The following is a 16,339-nucleotide window of genomic DNA, read 5'->3' as shown; positions in this document are numbered from 1 at the left end:
CTCCAATATGTGTTTCTTCCCAGGTCGCGAGTACAGGAGTCTTTTGGAGGGAAACTAGAGGACACTATGGAATTTCACGCGGTGAGATGGTCCGTTCGTTCACAGCACGATCGGCGTAAATTGGAGAGATTTATAGGTTGAAGCCGCAGGAAGCGACGCGTCGGTTTGGGAAACATGTATATATAGGGAGGGATAGTGGGAGAGAGGGACGGAGAGGACGGGAGTGGGATCAAGAGCGAGGCGGCATTAATATGCTAATGTGCCGAGTGAATGCACAACAGGCCCACTGACCAGGCTAATCACTGGTGGACACACACTGCGGCTAATCCCTCATGCAGCGCACACACACACACACACAGTGATACATCTCTGTGCTCTCTTCATGAGAGGTGGCACAGTTACCAGTTCACTTTTAGAAACTAGTTGTTTATTTTACGCTTCCTTCTTATTGTAGCTACACTTGCACTTGTTTGGCCCTTCAACAGAGCCGTGCAGAAGAAAGTTTTAAATTTAGAGACAAAAAAAAGGAAAATTGATCAAGAAAATTTGAATATCCATCATGCTTTGCAGCAGTTGGATTCAAAGGAGATAAAACATTTATTATTTTTTTTATTTATTACAATGAACAACAAAGAACTTCCTTCTAAAATTAAGTTTTCAAGAATTAATTAAGATTATTTTGTATTTGAATTTTATTCCAATTTTTTGTGTTGTTGTATGTTTGTGCAGAAAGTGATGACAAATTAATACAAATCCAAATTTGTAAAAAGGATCTTAACCTTATTTTAAATTTTAACACATAATTTGAAAAAGACTCTTTCTTTTTTGAATATAGTCGGATGTGTAATGCTTTTGTTTTTAACTTTATTACAGAGATATAACTTTTTATTAACTTTTTTACTAAACATTTCTACGGATACTTAGACTAAAAACCTAAATGTATTTTAAGTTGATAAAAAATCTTCAATTCTTATTTTTCAATTATATTTCTTGCGTAATTGAAGGCAAAATAAACCTAAAAAAAACTAAATATGCATAAATACTAGTTTCTCTTCACACTAACTGTAGAAATCAATCTAGACTTGGATTAATGTGGACTTTGCTGTACAATATATTATAATCAATTACATATCGCTCTGTGAAAACAAAAATATGAATGTGCATTTAAGTTGATAAAATACACCAAAAAAGAACTCAAGAGACCAAGGCCATTGAGATTTTTTTTTAAGCAATTGTTGTCCCCAGATTATTCGCATTTGTCCATTGCTGGAAGAACAAAGACCAACAAAATATCTTAACATTAACATTTATTAATTTAATTGGAGATAATTTTTAGTTAAGTGTAGTTAGTTAATCAAAACATAAATAGCCTCTTTTACAAAAACCACATATAATTGTATAAACATTTTTCTCCTTAAAGTGTATGTTTTTAGTGATGATTTATAATTAAATAATGTTTCGATTTTTTTTTTTTTTTAATCAAAGATCCAATTGTAGCTACTGTGCTTTTTTAGCCTCTACTACTCGATCCTTAATAAGTGTAGTTAACTACTTTTTTACTAAAATCCCTTTTTATCTCTTGAGTGGCTGAGAAGTTAAACTCATCTTTTAATTTCACATTCTGTTTATCTCAAAGAAACAACAGTGTTTTTTAGCAGCATGTTTAAACAGAATGTATGTGTACTCCATCAGCTAAGGTAAGTAATAATGAAATAAAAGTAATACCAACTGAACAACTGCATGAAATTGTATAAAGAATCATGGATTTCAATAAATTGTAAAATGCTTTATGTTTTGGTGGGGTTTTTTTCTTCCTCTGCAACACACTATTCAACTACACAAGATACTAATGGTATTCTTATGTGCACATGCACTCATCATTGGTTTTTTTTACTTGTTATTTAAAAAAATGTGTGCGAGATTTGACTTGAAGAAATGCTAAACATTTATTTTCCCTTGCTCCAGTGAGCCATAATATAAGTCATTACATCAGTGATCTGATCCAGCCTTACACCCCAGCTCGGGCTCTGAGGTCTGTGGATCAGAATCTACTGATGGTTCCTCTCACACGGTTCAGGACCAGAGGAGAGAAATCCTTCCAGGCTGTTGCTCCTAAGCTTTGGAACGATCTTCCTCTCTCTCTGTGCTTGATGATCTACTGACTCCTTCAAGAAACATCTAAAGACGTTTTTATTTGTTCAGGCTTTTCCTTGATTTTCTGGAACTCCTGTTGTCAGTTATCATTTTTATCTTGACCTTTAAAGTATATACTTTATTGAATATTGTTTTGATTGTTTAAGCGCTTTGTGAGCCTGGTCTGGAAAAGCGCTATACAAATAAAAATTACTTACTTACTTACTTACATTACGGATTTGAACCAAATCAAATTGGTGAAAATGATTATTTTCAGCGTAACTAAGTTATCATCAAGTATTTTTAACGCCAAGTCTGATCAGGTAACTTTAACTTTGAACAAAGACCATTCGAAATGCTCTATTTTCTAATTTTGTTTTTTTTATCCTTTTTTAAAAAAAATCTTATTCGTTGCTAACACAAAATAATTCCATGTTTTTTCACCACTGGCAACAAACGTGTCTGATTCTGATATATACACACTTAAGTAAATTTAAATATAACATATCGTGTATTACTTATGGCTTTGTAATTCTCAAATTGTAACTAATCTATTTCTAGATTCAGCTAAAAAAAAACCCATCTATTTTACCGACTGATCTTAAATAGAGATTATTATTATTATTATTATTATTATCTTATCATAACGTCACCATGACGTCACACCCCGCACAGCAGCCCGACGAGTGACCGACAGTAACCCCTGCCGGCGGCTCACGAGCGGGATGAACTCGTCTTGAACTCTTGACCTCTGGACGCGTCTGCGTCGCGCAGTGACGTGACAGTCAACACAACACATACACCTGTCGTGGACGCGCGCAAAGTGAAAAGGTGTAAAAAAAAAAAAAAAAGTGTAGAAGATCCTCGCACCGGCAGCGACGTGTTTCGCAGGGGAGGGAGGGAGGGATGCAGCTTAGCGAGGGGGGGAGAGAAGAGACGTTCACGGCCTAAACGCCACATATTTTCATGGGAGGAGGCTGTGTCGCTCAAACCGTTAGTACTCCTGTTTTATTCGCACGTTGCACATTTTTATAGACGTTTCCTGACAATTGAGAATTTGGCGAGAATATTGTGACGATACCTGTGTTTTATTTTGTTTTTGTAGCTTCGCCCTCGCGGTGTCTAGACTGAGCTATTAGCTTGAAGCTAGCTTGAAGTGCTAACAGCTAACTACCTTAAAAAAAAAAAAAAATAAAGTGTCAACAGAAACTACGCATGGATGTCATGTGTACATGCGACACTATAGTGTCTGTAGATACAGTTGTTTGGGTGTTAATGTCAACGCAATATTGGGGGTTTAGGTGTGGACCGACGGTTGGAAGCTACTAGACGGCTAAAGCTAACATGCACGAATTAAAAACGTGTTAAAACGGACTTTTGTACGAAATCATTTGAGAATAAAAAAGAAGCCGTAAATAAAAAAAATGCTTTGATATTGTCATTAAAATGTCACACGTTTATCGAAGCTAATATATCACATTTTACATTTAAACACGTTACACGTGGTGGTGTTATTTTTGTTGTTGTCATTTCTTATCTGTTCTGTGTAAGAAGGCTTCTAAATATGTTTGTATTCACCGGGATTCCAGGACAGTTTTTGGTTTCGACCAAACGAGTCCGGCCCGGGCCTCAGTCCGCGGTCTCGAGTTCTGACAGTGGCCCTCAGCTAGACGAGCACGTCACCCTGTAGCTGCCAGACGAGCCGGCGACCTCAACCACTACCATGGGGGACAGTAGAGGTGAGTGGATGTCGTTCTATTATTCTACTGGTAGTGTGGAGGCATGAGCGATTGTCCTGGTTTGAAAATACTATAGGACGCTCAAGATCTAAGGACACGAGTCTGAATGTTTCCTACATTGACCCTTGACCCTGCACTGGATGTGCCAAGGATGATCCCCAAGGAGGTCGACCAACTGACCTCTCAACACACGCCCAGACATCCCACAAGACCACTGCCTAACAATTCACATGTTAACATCAACTATGTGCTTTTTTTTTAAATTGTGACATGGAGCACCTGTCTTTTGTATTATTTTAAGACACCAGGAAATTAATTTGGGTTTAAATGATCAGTTTATGTGATGGCGTCGAAAATCGATCCCCTACGGACAAAATATCTTTACTTGTTAGTCTGTCTTGAGCTATAGCTATTAAATCTGTTTTCAAAACATTTGATGATGAAAAGAATCTGGTTTTCTCAAAATGGATTCATGAAAAAAAAAAAAAAATACAAAAGATGTATAAAAAATATAATAACACATGTCTGTGTCATCATTTCATTCAAGCCCCTGAAAAAACATACGTATACAAGTAAACAACATGGACACCAAAGTATGCTGTACATTGTTTTTGAGCTGACCAATGACATTAATTGTTCAAGGATTCATTAAAAAAAACACGAAATCACATGTTTGAATGAACAGTTTGGTCACTTTTGCTTTTTTTTTGTCTGCCTTCATGATCCTGGTTATTTTGTTGAGGGATGTTTTGCCAGATTGTGTTACCCACAATTTCTTGTTCAGGTTAATTTTGTGTTTAAATGCATTTTAAACGGGAGTAATCGTAAACAAAAAAGAAATGGAAAAATGTGCTTCTTTCAATGTTTTGTTTTAACGCAGGGTAACTGCAGTAGACTAGCTTTTCTACTGTGGTTTTTACTGCGTGGGTTTACTCTGGGCACTCCGGTTTCCTCTCCCAGTCATACAGTATACAGAGGTCAATTGAGAGTTCAATTATTGCAGAGGTTTCAGTGTGTGTGTGAATTGTTGTATGTCTTTGCATCCCCTGCTATTAACTTGCGACCTGTTCAAAGTGTTGTAGAAGATGAACCCTGGAATATTAATAAATGAATAATTTAATCATGGTAAAAAAGATTTGAAAATACTTGAATCTCTTACTTTACGGACCACAGAATAGAAATGGAGTAGTATATACAATTGCATAATAAGACAAAGCAACTAAAAAGCTGAAGAATGTAAACATTTAAAATGCAAACTGTAAAATCAACGAAGCTTGTCATTATCCCTTCTATAAGCATAAGACATACAAAAGTTATATTCTCACATCCACAGAAATGTAATAAATGTAAAGAACAATCAGTGGATTACTCTAAACACAAACCCTTTTAATGATGAGATCTATGTAAAATGCCAAAAATGTTTCCTTTCATGCGTTTACTGTTGTTTCATCTTGCTTCTAAATTCCCATTCTTCGTAGATTGTCGCAGCCCGGACAGCTCCTCTGTGTCCTCCCCACCTTCAGGACAGCGCTCACCACCCCTGGCTCCCTCGGCAGCCACTTCCATGACCTCGCTGCCTCCAGTAACCACATCTGGGGTCAACAGCCCCATCAGTAGCATCGGCTCGCCCTTCTCCGTCATCAGCTCTTCACTGGGTTCACCCTGTCTGCCTGGAACACCATCGGTGGGCTACGGACCCATTAGCAGCCCGCAGGTGAGTGTCATTCATTTGTTCATTTTCTTACACGTGCAGCCTTTTATATCAATGTGTATTGTATTTGGTTTGGTGCTGACCTTAAAAGGCAACTAATGTGAAAACCTAACTTTCCTGACTCACTCACATGTTTCAAATGTTGAAGTCTTCCTCTCCATGAAGCATTAAGTCTCTCATCAGGACCATGTTCTGAAGTTATTGCTTTATAAAGTTCTCCCCCACCTGAAATTTTAGAGGCACTTGACTCAACACATTAGTTTCCCTTTAAGAGTCACCTTGATGAATATCAACAAAATGATTATCTGGTTGTTTTCAACATCCAGATCAACTCTACAGTCTCTATGTCTGGACTTCATGCTGTGAGCAGCTCAGATGATGTGAAACCACCGCATGGATTAAAACAAATGTCACCCCATAGTCCAGGACCAATGCTCTCCCAAAAACGCCTCTGCGCCATCTGTGGGGATCGATCTTCTGGTGAACTGAACCTTTTTATTTATGGCTAAACTTTGGGAACACTTTTCTTTCACGTCACTAACATTCACTTACATTTCTTTGTCAGGTAAGCACTATGGAGTCTACAGCTGTGAGGGCTGCAAAGGCTTCTTTAAGAGGACCGTTCGTAAAGACTTGACCTACACCTGTAGAGACAATAAAGAATGCCTGGTGGACAAGAGACAGAGGAACCGCTGTCAATACTGCCGCTACCAGAAATGTTTGGCAATGGGCATGAAGAGAGAAGGTGAGCAAAATGATAAACCAGTGCTTCACTTGGCTTCAGTATAGACATCAACATTTTGTATGCATTTATACCACGTCTATATTTTTGTACTTTTAAAGAGTTATATTTATTCGCAAAGTACTAGGCTGACAGAGAGGGAGACGAGAGGAGACAATGAGAGACACAGGACTCGCCTTAAACGACACACAACTCTGATTAAAAATGTATTTTTTTATAGTGTTTAATACTTTTTTTTTTTTTTTTTTACTGCCTATATTTTTTAAACTCAGGATTAAATGTTGTTCCTTAAAAGTGTTCAATTTATCACCGTACGTATCATGGAGCATATCGCATTTCACGCTCTCTTCCTCTTTTTTGTTTCCTCTCGTTCTCCCCCTCCCCCCTCCTTCTGTAGTGGCCAAGATGAACGACAGATGTAAGGAAAAGAGGGAAGGAGGGGAGTGCATGTGTCTTTTTGTATGAGTGGACAGATGTTAGACGCATATTAGCAAGTTTGTCACTTGCTTGATAGCGACGTCACTGATGTATCTCAAATTATGTTTGAACGGAAAACGCAACGATTGTAGCAGTTCAGTACAGAAGTGTTCAAGTAACTTCACCATGATTGGCTTTCTTCGTCGTTGCCTGAAACGTCATTACATTGCACAGGGACAACATTAATGAGGATTAATTAAAGATGTCTAAATGATTTTATTTCAGTCATTAGATGCATGTTAGGTTGAAAGACTGGATTTATTGCCATTGACCCCCGCAACTTTTTTTTAAGCAATACATTTAATTGCATTTTTTAAATTCTGGTGGCTGCTAGAGTAGATATTTTTATTTTGTTCACTTCGGCTTTAATATCAATAACTGTTGTTGTTAAAGGTCTTTGTGTAGTGCCACTCATAGATTTTTATTTGAATTATAGTTTTGTTCTTCCTTTCCTAAAACATGCAATTATTTCTTTATTATTTCCATGTGTGTTAATGCACTGACTCCCCCTCTGCTTTTTCACTGACATGGCTCTTTCTGTTGCAATATCCCCCCTTTAACAGTTTCATAAGTTGAATATGTCCTTGTCTGGCCTCTCGTTCACCATGTGCTCCACTGCAGCTGTCCAGGAGGAGAGGCAGAGGAACAAGGAGCGTGAAGCTGAGGTGGAGTCAACCAGCGCCGTTAATGAGGAGATGCCAGTGGAGAAGATATTGGATGCTGAGATGGCAGTCGAACAAAAGACGGAGCTCCATGCAGACGAAAGTTCGGGTGGAAGCTCCGAAAGTGGAGAGGTCAGAAAATTACTTTTCATGATTTTGTATTATTCTTTAAGATGGCAAAATCTGGAAAATTTGGCTGATGAGCCATAGCTATTGATTTTTATCTACTGTGAGTTTGTCACCTTGTCTACAGAGATTAACAAGTTACTGCACATTAAGCCTAATATAAACTTCCGCGATCCTCAGCCCAACGATCCAGTCACCAACATCTGTCAGGCAGCTGACAAGCAGCTCTTCACTCTGGTCGAGTGGGCGAAGAGGATCCCTCACTTCTCAGAGCTGCCGCTGGACGACCAGGTCATCTTGTTGCGTGCAGGTGAGTAAAAATAATGATTAATCAGCCTGAATATCAACATTAATATTAGATCTTTAATGCTGTCTCTGAGTTTATGTGTTACCCAAAAATATACATCAACTACAACTTCATCTACTTGACGTCTGTCATTAAGTGTAGGGGAAGTTAATTTCCTGCATCTCCACAAGGGGGCGGCAGAGATGTGATATTGTGCAAGAATAAATGACCCACAAGTTTGGACAAACTGCTAGTTATGACACAAAACCTTTTCCTGCTTTATTTAGAATAATCACAATTCAAATAAAAGGTCTCCATTTTCTCTGGACCAGGATGGAATGAACTCCTCATCGCTTCCTTCTCCCATCGCTCCATCTCTGTCAAGGATGGGATTTTACTGGCCACTGGTCTTCACGTCCACAGGAATAGCGCACACAGCGCCGGAGTCGGAGCAATCTTTGACAGGTAATAAAGCAGCCACAAACCCATCCTACATAAGCTTTTAGCAAGACATTTAGGTAAACAATTTACAGTTATTAAGGGGCTTGTACTTTTGTGTTCTATATAGGTATACTTTTCACTTTTGTATTTAATCACAGATAGAATAATCTGCTACAGTTGCTGAGCTGCTAATAACTTTCCTTCTTGTGGTTATGGTGTGCTGTGCATGGTGTGAAAGCTAAACCAATTCTTAACAGCTTCTAAATGTGTTATTACTTTGTAGAAAAAGTGGAAAAATACTACTATTTGAGCCGGGCAAAGTGTGGCCACATGTGGTCCTTTGACTGGTATCAGAAAAAAAGGATTAAACAGCTATTTTGACTATTTTATTTAATTGGTGAAAAATATAAAAATAAAAATCATCTTATCTACAGGTTACGTCCATAGTTATTTTATGATTTATTCTAAGAATCTCTAAATCAAATCTATATAATATAAAAAATAAAAATAGATTTATTATATTTTATGCTTATTTTTGGGATATTTGAGACACGTCAACCTTCTCATTGATGAAACCGTTCACAATGTAACTTTTTTTGAGCCTCATTTTTTTTTTTTAGACTTTACTGAGATTGCTGAGAACCGTTTCCAAAATTGTACTGTAGTTACGCTGCCTTAGATGAATGTGTATAGCTGGTAATTATTTGACTGACATTGCTTACATGTGACTGTCCTATTTCATTTTCAAATAAAACTGTTAGTCGGATACATAAACAAAAGCTTTCATCAGAGACGCATTCGAGTACATTCTGAACAATATTACTATGAAGAACTAACACCTTCAATCGCTATTTCGCTTTAAATACATTTCATAGGTGAAGCTTCTCTAACTCTAACCCTCCTATTAACAATCTTGCATCAAACTCTGCAAAATCTTTCATCTTATGTTACAGTATTTGCAATAGTACTGATGTTATAAATGACAGCAGCTACTCTTACAAACACGGGTATGGAAGGGGAAATAATTAACACTTATATTTATTGTGTAATAATACCTTAATAACACACTGTGATTGAACACACAGGGCTCACAATGCTGAGGTTGGGGCACTTTTTGACAGGTAATTACACAACAACACAAACACAATTCAGATCCTCTGCTGCAAGTTCATCTTTAGTTAATAATTATAATGATCGCTGATTCCTCGTGGCGGGCATTAGCCAGTCGACACTAAAAAAAGTTGACATTTTTGAAGGAACAAAAAGTAGATATCATTTGCTTTTAGGTGTTTTTATCTTGTACCAATAAAAGTAATAATCTAGATGCTTAATGATGCTGTAAGCCGACATCTCAAAGAAGAAAATGTCCAGCCTCTTATAGTTTTTATTCCGTGTTTTAATAATCTTTGAAATTACTTGTATCTTCAAGTTTTTCCGTTATTCCACTTTGTAAAACATACATCTAATGAATGGGGATTAAATCTGTCTGTTTCGTGATAACTCTGTTGCAGTCATTTAGTCTCTTTTAACCCCACCATATTTCTTATCACTTCATATAAAAGCCAGAACTCAAATGTGCCCCTCAGCTATGATTCTGAGACGAATGGTAGTTCTTCATTGTTTTAGTTTATCTGTAAAAATATTGAGTGTGATACGAGATGTGTCACCCTATAGGTTTGCCCCATTGTGTTGTGTGACGTTGAACCAGCTTCAAACCTTTCTTCTTAGCTTTCAAGAATGAATTGTGGCTGCTGCAGTTTATCTCCTGCTGTTCTCCTGCAGAGTTCTGACCGAGCTGGTGAGCAAGATGAGAGACATGCAGATGGACAAGACCGAGCTGGGCTGCCTCAGAGCCATCATTCTCTTCAACCCGGGTACACTACAAAGGAGCATGCAAAGATAAAAACTGAGCTCATTTTTTTATGAGAAATCTTTTCCTGCTTCTACCTGCAGATGCCAAGGGTTTGTCCAACTCCAGTGAGGTGGAGCTTCTGAGAGAGAGAGTCTACGCCTCTCTGGAGACTTACTGCAAGCAGAAATACCCTGATCAGCAGGGCAGGTACTATGACTCGCGTGTGATGCTGAGGAGGTTTTGACTGGTCATATCATCATCAATAATATATTTAAAACATTATGACCACCTGCCTTGTTGATTAAGTCACAACATTATGTCCTTATATTTTAATTTTCCCAACGATCTTGCTTATTTTACCTCTATTTTGACTCTGGATTCTTCTCATATTTGCTGCTCTAGGTTTGCAAAACTCCTCCTTCGTCTCCCAGCGCTGCGCTCCATCGGCTTGAAGTGCCTCGAGCACCTGTTCTTCTTTAAACTGATCGGGGACACGCCCATCGACACTTTCTTGATGGAGATGCTGGAGGCGCCGCACCAGCTCACCTAGAGAGGATGAGTTCTGACCTCACAGGACTATTTCACCTGCCACACCCTGTTGAGGACATTGCCGCTTCTCATTGGGCTGCTTGCTGCAGCGCCTGCTGGTTTGAAACCCACCAGCACTCACATCCACACACAAACACACACAGGCACACACACAAAGTGTGCCGACACCCCACTGTTACAAGCTGATCCAAACTTGAATCAAATAATTGAAATGTTAAACGCACACACTCGTTATACTTCCTGTATTACTCCTCTGTTCTGGATAAAGCTCATGAGACAATTTTCTTTCATACACAAATGATAAATGTCTTAATTTAAGTCCTATTTATCATCTCAGAGTTTGTCCTGCTCTTGAATCACTGGCATCCAAGATGTTTCATCTGACATTTTAGCTGCGGCTCCGTGTCCGACTTTCACTTTAGCTTGAAATCAGGTGCATAGCATTTCAATAACAAACCCTGGAGGAGTCTTTCACAGGTTGGTGGACTCGGTGAGGTCGACCAATCTATATCCTTAATGCTTTTTATTTGAATATTCATGCTGATAAGTTTTTGAATTTCTATCTTGAAGTACTGTACTCATGAAATGAGAGCTCTTTCCAAGGCATTGAAATCCAGGAAAAGGGTCTGGGAGCACTTTGTCGAACTTCCCGCCCTGATGCGCACAGTGGGCTTTGTAAGACGAATGACTTGAATATTATGTTTAGTTTTTGAATTCTCAACGTTGGCAGTTGGTAGACATTTCGAGCAGCTCAGTTCACAACCTCTTATTTTCCTTCCTCAATTCTCCCTCTTAGTGGTGGTCATTTATGCACTTTTGTCAGTCGTAACCGCATTGATGCCAAACAGACCATCGCCTCGGACCCCCGGCGTGCACAGAGAGGTGCTGCGTGTAGGATATTCTTATTAAAGATTAGTTTAAAGATAGAAAAATGAGCGTTGCATACTGAATAGATAAGTTGATGCTTCGTGAGAATCCAACTGTGTGGAGTCCATCCCCTCATCCTTCTGAGCCACTTGGATGTTCTATCACTGAAGTGACTCGGGGTACACACAGTAAGGGAATTACTGTGAAAAATGTGGATGTTGATTGATCACAGTAAGAGTTAATTTCCAATAGATAACAATTGGGGCTGCACAGTATATACAAATGCATATTTAAGTTTGTATTTCTAACAAATGTAGCTTTTGTTTTGCCTCAAATGTTTGCTTAATGGTTGAACTTGCTTCGTTCTTCTTTTAGTAAATGATTCTTACTTGTATATATTGCTACTGCTGAATCAGGCGCCCACTCACAATCACACACTGATGGGAGTAGGCTGCAACCCAGTGCCAGCTAACCATCAGGGTTCAGGATTCACATGTAAGGAGCAATTATTGTGTTGAATGAAATTATTCACTCATTGTTCAAATAGTTGCTAAATGTCCTTAATGCCAAAAGTGTTGATGGGGCGTATACTGTGCAGCCCTCACAGTGTTGCAATGCATTAATTGACTCGATGATAAAAATCCTACACGCGTGTCTTTAGTCGATGTTTATTTGCCCACTATTGCCACTTTTTCCTATTCTACGGTAAAGGTCAAAGACCTTTATTATTGCGTACTGTTCCGAGTGCTGATCCCCCCCCCCTTCTCTGCTACTTTTGCACTAACTCATGCCAACTGCTGTTGCAGCTCACTGATGAGAAATGAACAGCACTCAACGTAACTGAAGTTCATGGGCAACTGAGCCGCCCTTGCATGTATTCGAACCATCTACAGGTGCTCACAGTAAAGTAGATTAGTTCTCGAACATTTCAGGCTCAAAGGTTTATTTAACAAATAATAAATGAACCTTCCGGTATCTTTCTACGAGGAAATTCTACATTAGTTCTCTACCAGGTGCTAAATAACTGTCAGATCAACACTTTACAGCGATGCAAAGCACATGATTCAAGCATGCTGACAAGTCACACACGTTGAGTTCAGCGATAGATCCAGGTTTTCCTTCTGTTGAGTCCCCCTACGAGAGCCAATAGAATTGATTTTGTTGTCGGGAGCTTCATCCACTATCCTGTGTTTTACATGTTATCACGTGACGGGGCTAAAACTCACGTCATCGAAAAGTAGTTAAATTAGGAATATGACGTCAGATTAGAAGAGCTGCGTCTTTGTCATGATTCCTGGTGAAAAAGAAATACAAAACTCATGAGCGAGCAAGATATTGGTAATTAAAGTACATGATGTGCCAAAATGGTCACGTTTGCCTCTTCACTAAGACTTTCTGATCCAAATGAATCCCCTCTTCTTTAAAAAGGAATTTGAATCATTTATCAAATTGATACTCGGTGCAAACCTCGGTGGCGTCTGAAATTTAGCTTCTCACTGTCGAGATTCCTGCTGTGCAGTTAGTCTAGAAACGTCTTCTCAAAAAGGATATTAGGACCGTTGAGGTCGGCAGCTGAACAACCTGTGTGACGGGACTTTTCATTCGGTTTCTCCCCTTTAATCGTGTTTTGATGTCAAATCGCTTCATATTTCATGACTTGTATCTAAACAAGGATGTGGATGTTGGAGGATGTGGATGAAAACTATCAAACCTTGATCTTAAAGCAGCGATATGTAAGATTGAAAATATTGTATCTGGCTCCCTCTAGTGTCAGAATTTCACACCTGAAGTTGTACGTCCGTTGTGCGTATACCAAGTGTTTTTTATTTTTTTTTACAAAATGAGTTAAAGGCTCTTGTTGTGACACTTACTCATATTATCTTCCTAGTAACTTAAAGTATTTTGGTACTTTAGCAATATGCTGTAAAGCAGTTTGGTCACATGGGCACTCACAGATGGTCGTCCATGAAAAGTTGAGCGCTTGGTTTTACTAAATGAGTCTTGACTCTTCAAAATTAAAGCATTATAGAAATTATAAATAAACAAAAGGAAAATTGCTTCATATATTGCCGCTTTAACATGTGATCGTGACCGCAGTGATTGGATTGGTCGATCATTTCTCTTGATGGACATCTTGGCTTACCTTTTTCTATTACGATCCAAATGAAGTGGGATTTGTTTTGAGTGTTTTTGACTACATTTTTGTGAGCTTCCTCTTTTGAACCTTCAAGCAGAGCGAATAATTCCTGTAGAGTGGTGCACAAATGTCAACAAATATTGGTTAGAGGATATGGTTAAAAATATGCAACATGTTAGTTGTAGTTTGATTCAAAAACAAGGTTGTTCTTTATTATGCACAGTCCTGTCAAGAGCATGACAAGCACATCCAGGAAAAAAAAATGTATGAGGGGCCTTGATATTCTATAATTTACCTGATTTTATATATAGCAAGGCATGTCAACATTATACAGCAGTTATCTGAGTGGGTATGAACTTTAAATAATTATGTCTGTCTCTTGCTCGACTATTAATTCTGTGGTGCTGGAACTGTTTTGACTTTTCACTGTTATCTTCGATTGTTGTTTTGGAAAGGACAATGGAAAGAGAGTTGGTGCAGTGTTACATTTTCAATTATTCATTCTTGTACGCGTGGTTTCATCTTTTAAAAGTCGGATGAATATAGATTTTGGGCACCGAGTGTTAAAACATTGCCTTGCAATTGAATAGTTTAACTGATCCAGAAAATGGTCGTTGTTAACAGAAACTGCGGAAGCTTTTACTTAATTTCCTTGTTGGCCTGAAGATTTTGAGCTCGGCTGGTCAATGTTTGCTTTGTGTCGGCTCTTTAAGAAAATACCTTAATACCTGGAAATTTCTTTTAATGTTCTTGAAGCTTTATTAAGGTTCAGAAATGGGTGCGTGTGGCGTGATGGTATTTTCCTCCCTCGACCTTTGACCCCGTTCGCTAAGAAACTGTCCAGGAAAGCACCAGGTCCAATGGACTCTTGTTCGTGGTGTCAAACTCGGTAAAATATTTGGCCAAAGACGGTGAATTTCAGAGGAATGCCATTTAGAGTTATTGGAGACTCATTTTGGCACGAATCATCTTTAATCGTCAACTTCACATAATTCTCTTTCCCTAGAGCCAATATACGTTTTTTCAACCTGAACACTGAAATCTTTGAGGTGTGATTTTCACATTTCCAGTCCACTTTTTCAAGGTACACATTTTAAGCTATCCTGGGCCTCATGAACTGCCCTCGTTTTTCAGAATTGCCCCCCAATGCCTTGAGGTGTCACACCAAACCGTCTTCTAACATTGCCCAGAAACGAAGAAATGGAACATCTCATTGAAGAGTTCCAGAAATGACCCTGATGACCAGAACATCTCATCAGTGGTTGGAGTAAAGAATTCTTCCACTATTTTCGTCTTCCAGTCATGATATTGTGTGGCAGAGATGATCAACCTTATTGGTGACCTTTCATCACTCATGGACGAGAGTGCAGTCGATATCTGTTACTGACCGTCTCTCGATAGCTTGACTTGTGACCTTTGAACTGACCCCCCGGTGTCGGACGAGCCTGTATTTACTTGAGAAAAGGTTGACGCTGAGGCGACGCCCACAGAGGTTTTTGCTGTTGCGCTCGAACGCTATTCAACTAAGTAGTGTTGTCGCCATCGTTGTCGCTTTTTGTCTGTTGGGTTTTACTTGATTGAGAGTTTGTCTGATAACCAACCAAACCACCACACTTGACTCACACTGCCAACTGTGACCATCATATCCGTCTACTGGTTCCAGGATGTGGACTCGTGGACTTGATATGCCCTTTGATACCATCGGTATCGACCCTAATTTGGACACGGAATCAAAGTGTGGTCCAGATTTCGGCTGTCTCGGTCCTTAATCTGCACACGGGTGTCTTTGTGGAGTTTTGTGAAGCAACAACATTATGACCACTGACCAGTCAGGCTGGAAAACTAGCAAGGATAATCTTAAGTAGCAACGTGCGTTATCAGTTCCTACAAAGTGACCAAGACCTTAACAGGGACAACCGTTTGTCGAGGAGAATGAGAGTTGGCGCTACAATCAGTTGATTCCTGTGTTTAAAGCTGTGCTACAAAAGCTGATACTGCTAAGTGGGAGGAAATCAATCATAAAGACAGGTACTTGAAGACCGGACGTGTCAAGAAGAAAACCTTTCTTTGTTTGAGTTATATTACCATTGTTTCTTGTTCACGTGTGTCACTTCCTCTTCTCCATCTATGATCCTTTTTTTCTTTCTTTTTACAACACATTTAAAACTTGTAAAATTCAATTACGATATTTCACTTCCCTTTTTTTTTTTTTTTCTCCTCTCCGCCATCTGTCTGTTGTCATGTTCGTATCTCACTCAGTCGTTCACGTGACGCCGTGTTGACGATTGTGTGGATTGGAGATGGAAAGAAAACAAAATTGGAATTATTTTATATTTTTGGTGATTAATTCTGAATGTGTTTGTTGTACCTTGTCCGAATAAAGGTTTTAATACTGTACCTCAACTGCCTTTTATTTGTGTTATTTTCGACAACACCACATTTTGCATACATTTTCTAGAGACCGTGATGATCCTTGAAAACAAGTATTGAGATCCAAAGATAAAACGTTGATAACAAAGTCATTTGTGGAACCAGGTCTAAATAAAACATCGCAGATGCACAAAGGTCTAGATTGAGGGTTCCTTTTTAAAACAGCCTAGAAAAGTTTCAATTTTCT

At 38.8% G+C, this 16,339-nt stretch overlaps 1 protein-coding gene across 5 annotated transcripts; it reads left to right on the top strand.

The window, feature by feature from the left end:
• The first annotated feature begins 3,035 nt into the window (after positions 1-3,035).
• Positions 3,036-16,119, top strand: rxrba (retinoid x receptor, beta a). 5 transcript variants are annotated; one of them, XM_087787159.1, is made up of 13 exons: positions 3,036-3,126; positions 3,723-3,872; positions 5,351-5,586; positions 5,910-6,063; positions 6,149-6,328; positions 6,723-6,743; positions 7,424-7,596; positions 7,771-7,900; positions 8,209-8,341; positions 9,403-9,438; positions 10,100-10,191; positions 10,271-10,376; positions 10,572-16,119. In XM_087787159.1, the coding sequence occupies exons 2-13, from the start codon at positions 3,857-3,859 to the stop codon at positions 10,717-10,719; spliced, it is 1,425 nt and encodes a 474-aa protein (XP_087643285.1). In that variant the 5' UTR covers positions 3,036-3,126; positions 3,723-3,856; the 3' UTR covers positions 10,720-16,119. The 5 variants fall into 5 exon arrangements, with proteins under 5 accessions (XP_087643285.1, XP_087643288.1, XP_087643289.1 ...); XM_087787160.1 differs by having other exon boundaries at positions 3,084-3,130; positions 3,728-3,872; XM_087787162.1 differs by lacking the exon at positions 6,723-6,743.
• Positions 16,120-16,339: the final 220 nt, after the last annotated feature.

Source organism: Callionymus lyra, chromosome 3 (genome assembly GCF_982586985.1).
Source record: "Callionymus lyra chromosome 3, fCalLyr1.hap1.1, whole genome shotgun sequence".
NCBI lineage: Eukaryota > Metazoa > Chordata > Actinopteri > Syngnathiformes > Callionymidae > Callionymus > Callionymus lyra.
The sequence above is the reverse complement of the archived record's forward strand: the minus strand, read 5'-3'. Positions and strand labels throughout refer to the sequence as shown.

Excerpts from the sequence above, each read along its gene's own strand:
- rxrba (XM_087787159.1), top strand. Across the intron at positions 6,329-6,722 it reads AATGGGCATGAAGAGAGAAG|TGGCCAAGATGAACGACAGA; the intron begins GTGAGCAAAATG and ends CTCCTTCTGTAG. Across the intron at positions 10,192-10,270 it reads CATCATTCTCTTCAACCCGG|ATGCCAAGGGTTTGTCCAAC; the intron begins GTACACTACAAA and ends TTCTACCTGCAG.